This window comes from Callorhinus ursinus, unplaced genomic scaffold (assembly GCF_003265705.2).
Source record: "Callorhinus ursinus isolate GAN/ISIS: 27379988/994484 unplaced genomic scaffold, GSC_fseal_2.0 scaffold17, whole genome shotgun sequence".
NCBI lineage: Eukaryota > Metazoa > Chordata > Mammalia > Carnivora > Otariidae > Callorhinus > Callorhinus ursinus.
The window spans coordinates 28,159,500-28,172,979 of record NW_027397079.1 but is presented as its reverse complement, the minus strand read 5'-3'; the positions used below and the strand labels follow the sequence as shown (position 1 = coordinate 28,172,979).

General features: G+C 38.3%; 1 protein-coding gene across 13 annotated transcripts in view; it reads right to left on the bottom strand.

Moving 5' to 3' along the window:
- The window catches only part of RBPMS (RNA binding protein, mRNA processing factor), a 173,333-nt gene that overhangs the window by 88,642 nt on the left and 71,211 nt on the right, over positions 1-13,480 (bottom strand). For 11 of the 13 annotated variants that reach the window (XM_073902398.1, XM_073902397.1, XM_073902396.1 and 8 more), the window contains 3 exons: positions 10,599-10,676; positions 7,818-7,856; positions 6,506-6,568 (listed from right to left, as the gene is read on the bottom strand). In XM_073902398.1, the coding sequence (XP_073758499.1) occupies positions 6,506-6,568; positions 7,818-7,856; positions 10,599-10,676 (180 nt within the window). The remainder of the gene's footprint in view (positions 1-6,505; positions 6,569-7,817; positions 7,857-10,598; positions 10,677-13,480) is intronic. The other 2 variants (XM_073902405.1, XM_073902402.1) reach the window with 1 other exon arrangement.

Here is a 13,480-nt window from a genome sequence, read left to right as displayed (position 1 = left end):
AGGCACGGTCCCTAGCCCAGTGACGTCAAATGGCTGCTTTAGAACTTTGCAAGTCAAGAGTAAGCAGTTATAAACAGATTTAACAGATAAACATTAGATCGGACTCATGATCTCATCTGGCAGCCTTGCATATTTCCCATCCAAAAGTCCCAGCTGGGATCACACTAATTGGGCCTCTTCAACCACATTGAGCAACAGGCGAAGAGAAATTTAGGGAGAAAATTTTAAAACTGATAAGAAACATATTGACATAGTGCCTGGTGAGGGGGAGCTGAAATAGGCCATCTGGATGCTTGTGTTTGTGAAAACTTTTGTTTAGTGGAAATAATTCACCTAACTCACAAGCTGTACAAATATTAAGATCAAAAGTCCTAACTTGCACAACCTGTCAGGAAAACCTGTGATACAGGAAACAGAGACTGTTGTCCATACTTCTGTCAAACCAAAGCCAAAATGTCTTTGTGTGGTCACTGCCTATCTTGACTGCCCTGGTGTCCTTCTGTACTCAAAGGGTTTGTACCAGTACTTTATGGCCACATCTTTTGACTAAGAAAGTATACTCGTGGTAGAGGTTCACATTTGGAACATTTGCAAGTGCTTTTGCTTGGTAATTTCCTTTTAATACCTTTGGAAGTGAATAATACCCCTACCTGTGATGAGGAACCTGGTATAGAACTAACGAATTAATTATACCATACTGTTTAGTAATTTGATAGTTGGGAGAGCTCAAGATATTCAACAAAATTGAAATTATGCACAAGGCTGGAATCATTGTGATATAAATAACCACAGTATTTACTTTAATGCCAGGAATTTATGGGGATGGAAAAGCCGAAGTTTCCCTGATTAGATTGGCTATTTTTAACATGTGACACTATTAAGTACCTTTTCAACATGCTTTCTTACAAATTTTAAAGTTTTTCTAAAAATTCTTTATCATACATGCTACTGAATTGATAAATTTCCTCAATAAGAATTTAATACCACATATTCTCAATTTCTCTTCATTTTCCACTCATTAAGGCTTTTTTGCATTCGAAGTGTGCATGACTGCCCCTTTTTCCCCCTTGAAAACCAAACTGCTTTTTAATCTCTATTCCAGTCTTTTTAGACCTTGAGAAAATACCTTTCCTTCATGTCTTGCATGTCGTACATAAAATATAAAGCCTAAGTCTTACTTTATTAAATCAATCACCCAATGGTTGGCTTTTTCCCACCCTTACTTATCAGGTAAACTAAACTATTTAATGGTAACACAGTTCTATTAATTAGAATTGCCACCACAAAAAAAGAAGTGTTACTAATCCCTGTTAAAAGAAACATTTTAAGTTATGTGAGATTCCAAAAGAACCCAAATCTACTACTGCAATCAGTCAAAAAGTATTTATCAAGAACCCAATGATTACTTCATACCTACTAGGATGATCATAGTTTAAAAAAAACAAGTATTAGTGAGGATATGGATAATTTGGAACCCTATATACATTATTGGTGGGAATGTAAAATGGTACAGCCACTATGGAAAGGTTTGGAAGTTCCTCAAAAAGCTAAAGATAAAATTACCATATGACTCAGCAATCCTGCTCCTAGGTATATACCGCAAAGTAACTGAAAACAGGAACTCAAACAGAAACTTGTACACCAATGTTCATTGAAGCATTAGTCACAAGAGCAAAAAGGTGGAAATAACCCAAGTGTCCATCAATAGATGAATGGATAAACAAAAGGTGGGTGATCCATATAATGGAATATCAGTCAAAAAAGTGATACGTGCTACAACATGGATGAATCTTGAAAACACTACACTAAGGAAAGAAGTCAGACACAAAAGGACAAATATTTCAATATCCAAAATAGGTGAATAGACTGAAAATAGATTAGAGGTTACCAGGGGCTAAAAATAAAGGAGAAATTGGGAAGTACTGATTAGTGGTTACAGAGTTTGTTTGGGATGATGAAAAATTTTTGGAAATACAGAGTGGTGATGGTTGCACAACATGGTGAATGTAATTCATGCCAATGAACTGTGCACTTAATCATTAAAATGGCAAATTTTTTAATATATAATTTAAAAAATAATATACCAAAAACTACTGAATTGCATACTTTAAATGGGTTATATGGTATGTGAGTTGTAACTCAGACTTTTAAAAAGAATCCAATGGACTAGGGGTTGCAATGATAATCGGAAATCACTTACATCAAACAGTCCAATTTGAGAGTAAAGCAAATTACTGTGCTCATACAGGCAATGTTTAGTTGTGAAGGCAACTTGTAGTGATGTACACTGTTTCATTACATCAGACTTCTTTAATTCTGATATAATAATTTACAATAGAGTCTACGATAAAACCTAGCCCAATAACAACTATTTAAAATTAGAGGAAGAGGGATAACAAAATGGCACATATACTCAAGAGTCCACACACAACCTTTTAAAGTACAGTTGACGCTTGAACACCATGGGTTTGAACTATGGGGGCCAACTTACATGCAGATTTGTTTTTATAAATACAGCACAGTACTGTAAATGTATTTTCCCTAAGGATTTTAACATTTTTTTTTTAAAGATTTATTTATTTGAGAGAGCGAGATTGAGAGAGAGAGTACATGAGAGGGGAGAGGGTCAGAGGGAGAAGCAGGCTCCTCGCCGAGCAGGGAGCCCGATGCGGGACTCGATCCCGGGACTCCAGGATCATGACCTGAGCTGAAGGCAGTCGCTTAACCAACTGAGCCACCCAGGCGCCCGGATTTTAACATTTCTTTTCTCTAGCTTACTTTATTGTAAAAATACAATATACAAATCACGTAAAATATGTGTTGACTATATTATCGATAAAGCTTCTGGTCAACAGTAGGTTAAGTTTGGGGGAGTCAAAAGCGTGTGTGTTTTGTTGTTACTCAAGAAGTGGTTAGCACCCTTGATCTCTGTGACATTAAAGGGTCAACTGTACTTTAGATGAGTGATTCCCAAACACTAGTGTTAAGACAATGCCTGTTATGGAAACTTACACAAGCAAGGACTATGACAAGCCTGTTGATCTGAAGTATTAACTACAAATCACTCTTACTTATTAAAAGAAGGTTTTAAGTAGGCAACAGTGGCAATATTGGGGTCTTCACAGTTGGTAGGAAGCCAGGGATGGCTTATTCTCACTTCTGCTCTGGGTCTTTACCCTTATACTTACTCTATTTCCTGTGTCTTTAAAAATTTCCACAAGTTTTTACTAAACTAGGCTAACTCTCAATATCACTCACCATATTTGATTTACATTCCAAAATTATACACAAAGCCTAAAAATAATGGATACTCTGGATTATTAACACCCCCTTCCATTAGCATGGAAAACAGAAAACTGCCAGTATGGAAATTACAAATGTGTATGAAGGGTGAAGGACAGGTCAGATATTTTGTTGTCAGGTTAAAGAATGGATGGGATTTCTAATCATATGGATTAATGGGACCATAGATAACCCGAAGGGAAGTCTGGGTTTGGGTTATTTTTAGCTTAATTTGGGAGTTTTTGCTGTAAAAACAAAATACACTGTATTTAGAAGATTTGAGTAGCCTCCTGATAAAAGTTCAATGTTACCACTTAATTCAATCTGAGCATGTTTTTCCATAGAATTATCAAATTGACTGATGCATAAAGATGGAAGAAAACAAATTAAAAAAAAATCAGTCATTTGGGAAAAGACTAATTATTAATACTAATAACTAAACCAGACAGTAACCAAGACCGAGAAATAAAAACAAGAGGCATGGAGGAAGTGGTTCCATGACACTGTGAAGTAGTCTATATAGAGGCACTTACTGGACTGCGGCTTTAGTTTCTCAATAGTGGAATAAAACAAAACATTACAACATGGAACTTTTCCCCAAAGGAATGTGAGGAAAAGTTTTTAAAAGAAGCCCGGACGAATGACATGAGAGGAGAAAATTTTGTAATGGCTATGAGCATCGTATGTTTTTAATTCACCAATTAGAAAGATGACCTGAAAAGAGAGGAGTATGTTGGATCATAAGAGAAAATTTGTCAGCTTCATGATTAAGTACGTTATCCCGAACGGGCCCATTTTCTCTGTAGAGAAAAGAAACCCTGCTCCGTTGTCACATACGCCAAACTTTATCATGGCCATTTGTCCTGGACAATATGTAGTCTGTCAATGCCACCAGGAAAAATGCAGCAACACTGCAGGGACCAAGCAAGCAGCAAGATGTTGTAGTCAGGACTAAGATGCAAAAGGCTTGCTTCTAGTTGTAGTTTTAAATCTATTCTTCCTGACTTGAGCCATCCATCCTTTCAAGGTCTCTATTCCCAGAACAACAGGATGGTTTCTAAGGTACAAAGATCTCTAATACCTTATATATAAAAGTAAAAAATGTCAAGAAAGAAATCAACCATGAGCTCAATAAATGCCCTGCATTCACAAGTCAGTCTCTGAGCAGAAGCAAGTTCAGGTTCAATAATTCACAAATATTAAGAGTTACCCTTAGAGCCAAAGAACAGAATTTAAACAGTTTCGCTTGGAGTTCTTCCCAAGTTACTAATACATGAGCAACAAAAGAACATTAACGAATAAGGGAGAAGATGCTGCTAAAGGAAGGCTCACTGCCAATGAAAAAGAAGGAAGAGCTGAACCTAAAACCAGGTATCAGGACACGAAAGCACAATGATGTGGGGCCAGTTGGCCTAGGGATGGACTTAAACACCTCTACTGCTATGTACAATAGGGCTCAAAACCTGATTATTGGTAATGATAGAACCCTTGGACACCAAGAAAAACTGAAACTGTTTTCTATACCCCTGCTTACTGAGGCAAGGAAACACAGTTTATGACTATGACCATTTAAGCAGTTTAAAAACCTCTGTAAAACAAAAACACAAATCCTAGCCCATTAGGGAAAGCTGCCTTTGTCAGACGACAGAAGTCACTATAAAAGCCTAGTGTTCCTCAGACAGTCAAGGCAGGCCGAAGAGAGTCCACTCTGTAAACAAGCTTCAACTGTTGTTACTTCCTTTAGAAGAACAATGAAAAGAGCCTGGTGAAAACTTCACCTAACTTTGAAGGACCCAGAATAGTTCTACAGTTGGAAACATGCTACCTGGTAAGAATGAAAGAAAACCACTATCTAAATAAAAGCCTAGTTTTATTGAGAAGCTTAAAATTTGGTTATACTGAGAAAATTCTGGCTCTACGTAATGATAAAATCAAAATTTTTATATCAAAATATTCAATCATATACTGTGCTTCAGTGTATACCACTGGTACACAATAAATACTTGGTTTATATCTTGTTCTGTGGAAGACAAACAGGGTAAGGAAGCAGTCTTTCTGCCTGGAAGGTTATTTACCCAAATCCAGGCAAATCCTGAGCTCTTCGGAGCTCCTGGATTCTAAAGACATTCATGAAAAACCAACAATAAGAAGCAAGCCATTTCTTCTGAGAGTATACATTTTTTTCAAAGCCTAAAAACCTTTCAAGATTGTGTCACAATGACCATTATCCGGAGTAAACAGACCCCTCTGGAGGCCTCTTCCCTTGGGCCTCCAAGTCTCCAGGACACGAGGTCTCTCCTATAGCCCTCTCTCAGCATGGTCTGCCTTAGCATCCAGGGACTCAAAAGGAGCGGCTGTGAGGGGCACCTGTAGGTGCCTACACCATGACGCTCAGATTGCACCAGTCAAGTGGCCACTTGCCTCTTAAAAAGCATCCTAAACTCTTTTGGTCGCTTTCATGAACCCTTATGCATGGCCACTTAGGCCGACTACCTGGAGCAGGTTGGAGCCAGACTTTTCACTATGACTCTTCACCTCAGAATCAGCCCTCAGCCTCTGGAACTCCTATTCTGCTTCCGTTCACCTTCTCTCAGCTTGGTTCCCCTTAAATTGTTTTGTTTTTCAGCACTCTAAAGGGGAAAAATATTTTCTAAAATGAAGCTGGCAAAAGCTTCAAAACATATGGCAGACAAGATGCCTACAAACCAAATACAGGTATCTCCACTCAATTATAGGTGACAACCATTTATTATAGCACAATGCAGAATGTCTTTGGGGAAAACAATGAGAATAAAGACCATAACCTTAAGAAAAAAAAGAAAAAACCACACACAAACCCACATACCTAAAATGGAAGCCTCCTGAGAGGAGGAACGCCAAGTTTCCATCTACTCTTGGGTCAGGCTTAATCTTTGAGAGTACAACGATGGCCAAACTAAGCTGCACATTACCATGGGGAGTGACCAGGTTAAATCAGAATAAGACACTGCCAGGTATTTTGAGCATTACAGTAAAAGCTGGAGAAGAGCAAAGCATTATTCGGTAGTTTGCACATCTGACCACAATTCAAGGAAAAATCTCTTTAGATGGCTGATTAAATGGATGAATCCCTCCTATTAGAATGAGCAGTCATATTCCCTCTAGTGATTTCCTGTCCAAAGAGGTTCTACTGCCTCCCACCACCTCACAAGGAAACACCAATGATTACGTCATTACTACTTACATTCAAAGCATTCTTTGCAGCTTCTGCTTCTGAGCGACTGTCAAAACTGACAAAACCTACGGGCTGAGGAAAGAAAAAAATATGAAGAAAAAACAAATCAGGAGATAATCTATTTTTCTGGGTCAAAGGTGATGTCAAACCGAAGAGCTAAGATAAAGAAATGACCACAGGCAATGGGTAGAAATAAGAAAGCCAGTTCAAAAGAATCATGACGCAGTGGCTTAGCCAAATTTCTAACATGAATCAAAAGGGATTGTGAGGGTGGTTCTTCAAGGGCACAGCTGGGGATTTAGAGAATCATAAAAAAAAAAAAAATCTAGAAGGGGTTGGAAGGTGAGCAGCAGTGAACAAGAGAATAGAGGAAAACTTGGGTCGAAAGGCTCTACTTTCCTAAATCAAATTCACTGTACCTCAGTTTCTTCATCTTTTAAAATGGAAAGAGAACCGAATCACCTTTTGGTACACTGTAAGTGCAAGGAATACAATGACACAATGATAAAAGCCCTGTACTCTCACTGCATGATCAAAATTATAAAATGAACATTTCCATCTCAAATCCCAAGGGATACGTTTAAAAAGTCCTGTGTTTAACTAGGTGTAAACCAAATTGTTCCAGTTCAAGAGAGAGGGGTGATAATCCCTTTGGACTCAAATCTTGTAGTCCAGAAAGATGCTTGCAACATAGTTTATTCCTGATGAATCAAAGAATACCTTACTGAGAGATGAAAAGCGACTGAGAGGTGAGCATGCTGGGTATTCAGCATTTGGGGGCGGGGGGACATATAGCCAAAAGTTTCAAGGAACTTTTAGAAACTATCAGGGTCATTGATTACCATTCTCCATTCTGCACCTTCTGTGCTCCACCCTAGACTTGGGACTCTGCCGGTGGTTATTAGAAGTTTCCCACACAGCATGATTCTTCACCAACAGATACTTACACTGAGTGTGAAAGTTTGCCTGTTTAAAACCTTATTTTTTTAAAAAAGGAAGAACTGGGAATAAAAGTGGGTTTGGAGGATTTCTTTTGAATATACAGACCAATCCCAATATAATCATGCTGGATGCATTATGTTTGCCATTTGCCTTCCTCAGGGATAGTCTCAGACATCCTAGCTGGAGACAATAGAATTGTGAATCATTTTCCTGTGCTAATTCCTAACTAATCTCATACTTAATTTTAAATCAACAACAAAAATTAAATCCTAATGAGAATTATAAAGGAGAATGCTGAGACCCAGTAACATTCTTGAAGAAAGTCAATTCAAATTTATTGTGGAAGTCATCATTTTATATGCAAGTTTGAAATTCTTACCTGCTTAGATGTGAGCTTTATAAGAGAACCCTCGTAGCCCTGAAAATTAAGAACCAAATTTAGACGAAAAAAAATTACTAGGAAAAAAAAAACTGTAATAGCATCTTGCTCAAGTAAAATGAGTCCGTTATGACTACTGACTAACTCTTCTTACAAATGCCTCGAGGTAACTGAGAAAGCAGATTTTATAGACGCATGCACGTATGCGCCGATGCTCCCATCCTTAAGGCCTAAAACAAATCATACCTTGAAATTTATGCATATATATCTAGGTTTGTTTTCCCTTTTTTCATGATATCGTACAACAGTAGGAAAACGGGTTCCTCTGTCAACAGATCTTTCTCATTTTACAGAACTAGGAGAATGAAGGGAGTAAATTTAATAAGATAGGAAGATAAGTATGTGAGGACTTGGTCATGTGTTTGCTATAAGATAACATTAAAACATTCAGAATGTCCTACACAGAACTTATTACTCGAAATTTCAAAACTGCCAGGAAAAGTTACACAGGTAGTGATACTAAATTCTTTTGAGTTATTCTGCTTACTTATTGAAGCAGCTAGTTTTCATGTTGGTACTCTGATTGGGACATACAGAAATTCCCTGTTGGGTTCTTACTCTGGCCCATCGTCAAGGAGGATAGAAACCCCTCCCTTTTCACTCCCTCCCTTCACCCCTCCTGGCTCCTGAGGATAAGGGTAACAAAGTGTGTTTATTTCTGAAAATCATCCATGGCTGATGGCTTGCACTGATGGATGACACAAGGGGAAAAACACCACTTGACATGACTGACCACTGCACAGATCAGTGCCAAGATAGATTTGCAGACTAGGGTCAGCCTCCAGGGACTTTAATTAAAAGAGGGTTGTTAGGAATGTACCAGGGTCCTGACTCTTGCGTTGGGGTTTCTGGGCAGGATGTTGGGATTGATTCATCCTCCTATCTTCCCAGCAGAGAACTATGTTACCAATTAGCTACTGTAAACATTTTACCTCAAAGACCTTGAGCTCTTCTGGCCAGAGGGGTCATGATTCACAGCCCTGCCTTTTCCTTTTTCAAGGTGCTTTCTCTCTGAAAAACCTGGAGGTTTAAACACCCTGAAGGCCTCAGAGGAAAAGGACAAATGGGTATTTCACTCAGGTACAACACCACTGGTAGCAATATATTGTGATCTCTAGCCATGAACAGAAAAGTAGTATCACAGACTACTTCAGAACACAGATGGCGGAGTCAAGATTGCTTGGGTTTGAATCCTAGCCCTGCCATTTATTAAGTGTGAACTTGAGCAAAATTTATTCAGTTGCTCTAAGTTTCATTTTCCTCATTTGAAAAACAGAGGCCAACCCACTTTAAAGGGTTATGATAAAAATTAAATGGAATAATTCATATGAGGGGCCTGCTGGCTAAATCTCCAGTATTTTGTCCATTAGTAAGATCATTAAAAAGTCCACAGCCTATGAAAGGGACAAATAGTAAAAATGGCAACCCTGCAGAAGATACTCAGGAAATTCTATGAAGCTGATACCCCCCCCACCCCCAACATTTTTCTTTCCCACTTCCTCTCAGCTGACCTCATGTCTAACCCTTTTGTCTCCGTCTGTATAGTCATCATTCTTACAGTAAGGGAATGGCTATTAGAACAGAGGCAGGTCTATTACATGGTGACTTACTGGCACATAAGCTAGATTCTTAGCTTTGCTGGCTTTTAACTAGCTGCCCCTTCCACCTTCTTCCTTCCTTTCCTACCCAGCTGTTTTCAGCTGTCACATCTTACTCTCCCTCTCCTTGAAAGGCTAGATCCTGTCCTTCAACCTGTCTTGCCTCTGCGGCTAGGGTCCTGCTTCGACAGGATGGATCTTTAATCATTAATCAAGATGGTCTGCCACCTAATCGTAAGTGTGCCCCCAGCCAGGCACTGCCGCTACCATGTTCTCAGGGACCAGACACAAGCCCTGAATTTATCACGACTTCCAGGTGTTCTCCCTGAGGGCCTAGGCCTCCAGCCCACAATCCACCCAGTCCCAGCTTTCTCTGATTCCCCACAGGTTAGCCTTCAAGATTTCTCCTTGGCAGCATGGTTATTTCAGCTTTTGTCCAATTTTCTGGTAAGTTTTCAATTCTAGCAACATTAAATATCTCAAGTGATTTTTATCTCAATAGTCCCAATGGACAGGGAACTGAATTAGGTACTACACTATGTACCAGCATAACAAGTAATTCCTTAGAACTTCGTCTTACTTTGTTTGAAATTTAGGACATTTTTTCCACAGAAAAAGTAATGGTGGTTAGGTTCTTAGTCTAGTTCATGAAAGTGTAATTAACTTACGTATCCAAAAAAATAGTATTAACAATATTTCAACTAATAAGAAACCTTGTAAGTATAAGCCTTGACTTCTGTTATTTCACTGGAAATATAAATAACAGTAATTGATAGTATTTTTGGTGAGCTGTACTCAGAAGAATACTCCCAACTGGCAAACGATAAACAGGGAGGACACTAAAACTGTTCTCAACAGAGCCAGATGCATGTCCCCACTATTAGGAAGAAAAGAGACTTATCTATATTAGCTATTGGGGAGGGTAAAAGGCAACTTCAGTCTTTCCTGAGACCACACACTGGAACTGAGTTGTAAATCTCCTTTACTAACTATCCTTTTTTAAAAAAGGTTACTTGATAAGATGCTTTCTCAAACGTATTTCTTCCTGCAAAAAGCCCCCATGAAGCTTATTTATACACACACTTTTTGTCTCCTTTTATAATTTCTGAAAGAGAAAAGGTACCTTAAATGGTCTGAAAAGCAGATAGAGCTCCCGAGGTTTGATATCCAGAGGGAGACCACTGACAAACAGGGTCCGGACCTGGAAAATAAATATGAGAAGTGATCACAAGACTGTAAAATCTAAAGAACAGCTCTCACTTGTAATCTCAAAAATACGTGTCTTCATACATTTCACAAACCCTACCTAATTCATGTTCTTTCCGTAACCCAATGAACACTCTATGTTAAGACGCCATTAGACCAACTCTTGGATATTTCTATGGGATTACTCAGAATGAATTACCTCTAGCTGATTTTAAATTTACAAACGGATTAGTCATTAACTGGTTCTGATACTATGAAGGGAAGAGGTCTACATAGTTAAAATATCAGCTTAAGAAAAAAAAAGTCACGAGAACAGTAAATCTACAGCTTCTCTGCTCTAAATCAAATGAACATAACATGGTTCAAAATTAAATCAGAACAATTTTTGTTTTTTCCTGCTTGTTTTGTCCTTGCTTCCCTCGGCATTAATAATTACAGTCATTTTTAAAAGCATCTTATTTTTAAGTGATCTCTACACCCAATGCGGGGCTTAAACTTACAACCCTGAGATCAAGGGTCACATGCTCTGAACCAGCTAGACACCCTGATAATTTTACTACATGTAAAAAATAATTCAAACACATCTAAATAGTAGCCAAAATGTAGAACTCTTCATCTGCTCAGTTCCAAAACAGCAGGGAAGACCTCACTGACCTATAACCCGAAAGGCCTAAGATATAAATTATGTGATTAGTGTCTACTAAAATAGAGAACACACATGACACACTTCCATTTGGGAGGATCAGAGAAAACATGTTAGCATTTGACTGGGAACTTAAAGGATAGGTAAAATTTCACCACATGAATATAAAAGGTGAGGGGGAATTGGAAAAGACTCAGAAAAGCATTAACCAAGGCAGTGAAGGAGGTGATAGCACAGTATATCCTGGGAGAAGGAGAAGCCAAAACCGAACAAGTAGCTGCGGATCCAACTACAGGGGGACATCACAAGTCACTGGCTCAGGAATCTGGTCTTCATTCAACAGGCCAGGAGAAATCACTGAATTATCACCACCATGTCTTCTTTCTACTTATTTTAGTTTTGTGTGCCTTTAGTCAAGTTTCCTAACCTTCCCCCTCCAAACTTTGAAATATAATGGACATTTAACAGTAAGTTTAAGATGTACGATGTCGTGATTCATTATGCTTATATATTACAAAATGATTACCACCATAGTGTTAGCTACTGCCTCCACTGTGTCACATAATTAACCATTTCTTTTCTGTGGTGAGAACATTTAAGATCAACTCTCAGTGACTTTTGAGTATATATAATACAGTATTGTTACCTATAACCACAATGCTGTGCATTAGATCCCCATAACTTACTCAGCTTCTAACTGGAAATTTGTAATCTCTGACCAACATCTCATTTCCTCCATCTTGATCCCCTGGTAACCACCATTCTACTCTGTTTCTAGGAGTTTGACTTCACCCCCACATTTTCTACTCCTCTTTTCTACTCCGGCTGATACAACATGATTGAGTTCCTCATTAGAAATCATTTTGCTACCTCAAGAAAAATTCAATGCTCAATTGATAACAGTCTATAAATCTAGATTTTTCCTCAGTGTGAAAAGGGAGGTCTTCTAGAACCCTAACGCTTTCCATTGATTCTGGTTGTGAAGAAGCACAAATCAGCAAGCAAGGCCCTTGTACTGATGCAGCATACAGTAAAAGGTCGTGCCATCTGCAGACAGGTGTAGATAGATTTATTGTGCTATAATTGATATACAGTTGACCCTTGAACACAGGTTTGAACTATGTGGGTCCATTTACAGGCAGATTTTCCCAATAAATACAGTATAGTACTGTAAATGTATTTTTCTTCCTTACGATTGTCTTAATAACTTTTTCTCTAGCTTATTTTATTGTGAGACTACTGTGTGTAATATATATATAATATACAAAACCCGTGCTAATCAAGTGTTTGTTACTGGTAAGGCTTCCAGTCAACAGTAGGCTATTAGGAGTTAAGCATTAAGGGAGTCAAAAGTTTTATGTGGATTTCTGACTGTGCAGGAGATCAGTGCCTTCTAGTCCCCACATGGACCTAGGGTCAACTGTATAATGAACTGTACTTTTTGTTTACAATTTAGTTAAGTTTTGACAATCGTATAACCTGAGAAACCACCACAACAATCAAGATAATAAACGTACCTACCACCTCCAAAAGTTTCCTGGCACCATGGTTCTACCATCCGCATTCCCAGGCAATCACTGATCTGCCATCTGCCACTATTAATTAATTGGTATATATGTTCTAAAGGTTTACACAAATGCAACCATAAAGTATTTATTCTTTTTGTCTGGCTCTTTTACTTTTGTATAACTATTTTGAGATTCATCATCCACTGTTGCATGTATTAATAGGCTACTCCTTTTTATTGATTAGTATTCTGTTGCATGGATATACCACAGTTCATTTATCCATTCACCTGATGGGACAACATTTGGGTTATTTCTAGTTTTTGGCTTTTACAAATTAAATGGCTAGGAGCATTCATTTATCAATTTTACAAGTCTTTGTATGGATATATGTTTTCTATCTTCTTGGTTCAATACCTAGGAGTGGAAGGGCTGAATGATATGGTAGGTATATGCTTAACTTTTAAAAAAAACTGCCCTTCAATTCCTTGTTTTAGGGCCCAGAACATGATTTAAATGCTGTGTACTTAAAAACAAAAGTGTAACACAAAAATAGACTCCAAATGGTTGAAAGACCTAAACGTGAGACAGGAGTCCATCAAAATCCTAAAGGAGAACACAGGTAGCAACCTCTTCGACCTCAGCCGCAGC